The sequence below is a fragment of the Coturnix japonica genome, unplaced genomic scaffold, assembly GCF_001577835.2.
Source record: "Coturnix japonica isolate 7356 unplaced genomic scaffold, Coturnix japonica 2.1 chrUnrandom761, whole genome shotgun sequence".
Classification (NCBI taxonomy): domain Eukaryota; kingdom Metazoa; phylum Chordata; class Aves; order Galliformes; family Phasianidae; genus Coturnix; species Coturnix japonica.
The window spans coordinates 2,721-4,336 of NW_015440121.1; the positions used below are offsets into that span (position 1 = coordinate 2,721).

A 1,616-nucleotide genomic window follows, 5' to 3' on the forward strand; every position below is an offset into this window, starting at 1 on the left:
TTTTTTATGGGGTCGTCTGATCTGTTCCTATAAAGAATTTAAGGGGGTTTTGGGGTCATCCCATCAACTTCAGGTCTATACAATGATGGGTTTGATGTTGGTTGGTTTGGGGAGCTCCTGTCCCATTTCCATGCAAAGATTTGGGGGATTTAATGAAATTTTATGGGATTTTGGGGAATTTAGGGAGTTATGGGGTCGTTTGATCTGTTCCTATAAAGAATTTAAGGGGATTTTGGGGTCATCCCATCAACTTCAGGTCTATACAATGATGGGTTTGATGTTGGTTGGTTTGGGGGGAAAATGGGGGAGATTGGGGTTTTTTATGGGTTTTTATTTTATGGGGTCGTCTGATCTGTTCCTATAAAGAATTTAAGGGGGTTTTGGGGTCATCCCATCAATTTCAGGTCTATACAACGATGGGTTTGATGTTCTCGGTTGGTTTGGGGAGCTCCTGCCCTAATTCCATGCAGAGTTTAGGGGAAATCAATGGGATTTAGGACAATTCAATGGGATTTAGGGCAATTCAATGGGATTTAGTGCCATTTTAATGGGATTTAGGGCCATTTCAAGCTTTTAGGGTTGCTCTTTTTCCCCCGATTCACTCTTTTTACCCCAATTCACTCGTTTTTTCCCCCATTTCAGGTCTATACGGTGGTGGACGAGATGTTCCTGGCTGGGGAGATCCGCGAGACCAGCCAGACCAAGGTGTTAAAGCAGCTCCTGATGCTGCAGTCATTGGAGTGAGCCTTCATCATCATCATCATCATCATCATCATCATCCTCATCCTCCTCCTCAGCTGACCCAGGGCTGGAGCTTGGGGGGCTGATATGGGGTAGGAATTGGACCCCACAGTGTTAATATGGGGAAGGGATCCCCCCCCCATATACCCCTATGTGTCCCCATCCCCGACCCCAAAAGGGACCAAACCCCAACGTTGTGCTGTGAATAAATGTGACTCCCCCCCCTGTTATAGAATATGGGGTGAAAATGGGGTGGGGGGTAAAGGGGTGACCCAGGGGGTCTCATAAAGGGAATTGAGATCTATTCGGGAACCCTAAAAGATGGGTTGGGGGTGGTTATAGGGACGACGACCCCAAAAGTGAATGGAGAACCCATTGGGGTCAATGGGAACCTATTGGGATGGGCTGGAGGACCCTAAAAGTGAATGGAGAACCCATTGGGGTCAATGGGAACCTATTGGGATGGCAATGTGACCCCAAAAGTGGATGGAGACCCATTGGGGTCAAAGAGATGGTCCAGGAGACCCCAAAAGTGGATGGAGAACCCATTGGGGTCAATGGGAACCTGTTGGGATGGGCTGGAGGACCCTAAATGTGGATGGAGAACCCATTGGGGTCATTGGGAACCTATTGGGATGGGCTGGAGGACCCTAAAAGTGAATGGAGAACACATTGGGGTCAATGGGAAACACTTGGGATGGGCTGGAGGACCCCAAAGTGAATGGAGAACCCATTGGGGTCAATGGGAAACACTTGGGATGGGCTATATGACCCTAAAAGTGAATGGAGAACCCATTGGTGTCAATGGGAACCTATTGGGATGGGCTGGAGGACCCTAAAAGTGGATGGGAAACCCATTGGGGTCAATGGGAACC

The 1,616-nt window shown here is 48.3% G+C and overlaps 1 protein-coding gene across 1 annotated transcript in view; it reads left to right on the plus strand.

Moving 5' to 3' along the window:
* Positions 1-966, plus strand: part of AP2S1 (adaptor related protein complex 2 subunit sigma 1) — a 3,134-nt gene extending 2,168 nt beyond the window's left edge. The window contains exon 4 of the mRNA XM_015851190.2: positions 643-966. Within this exon, the coding sequence (XP_015706676.1) occupies positions 643-744 (102 nt within the window). The 3' untranslated portion in view covers positions 745-966. The remainder of the gene's footprint in view (positions 1-642) is intronic.
* Positions 967-1,616: the final 650 nt, after the last annotated feature.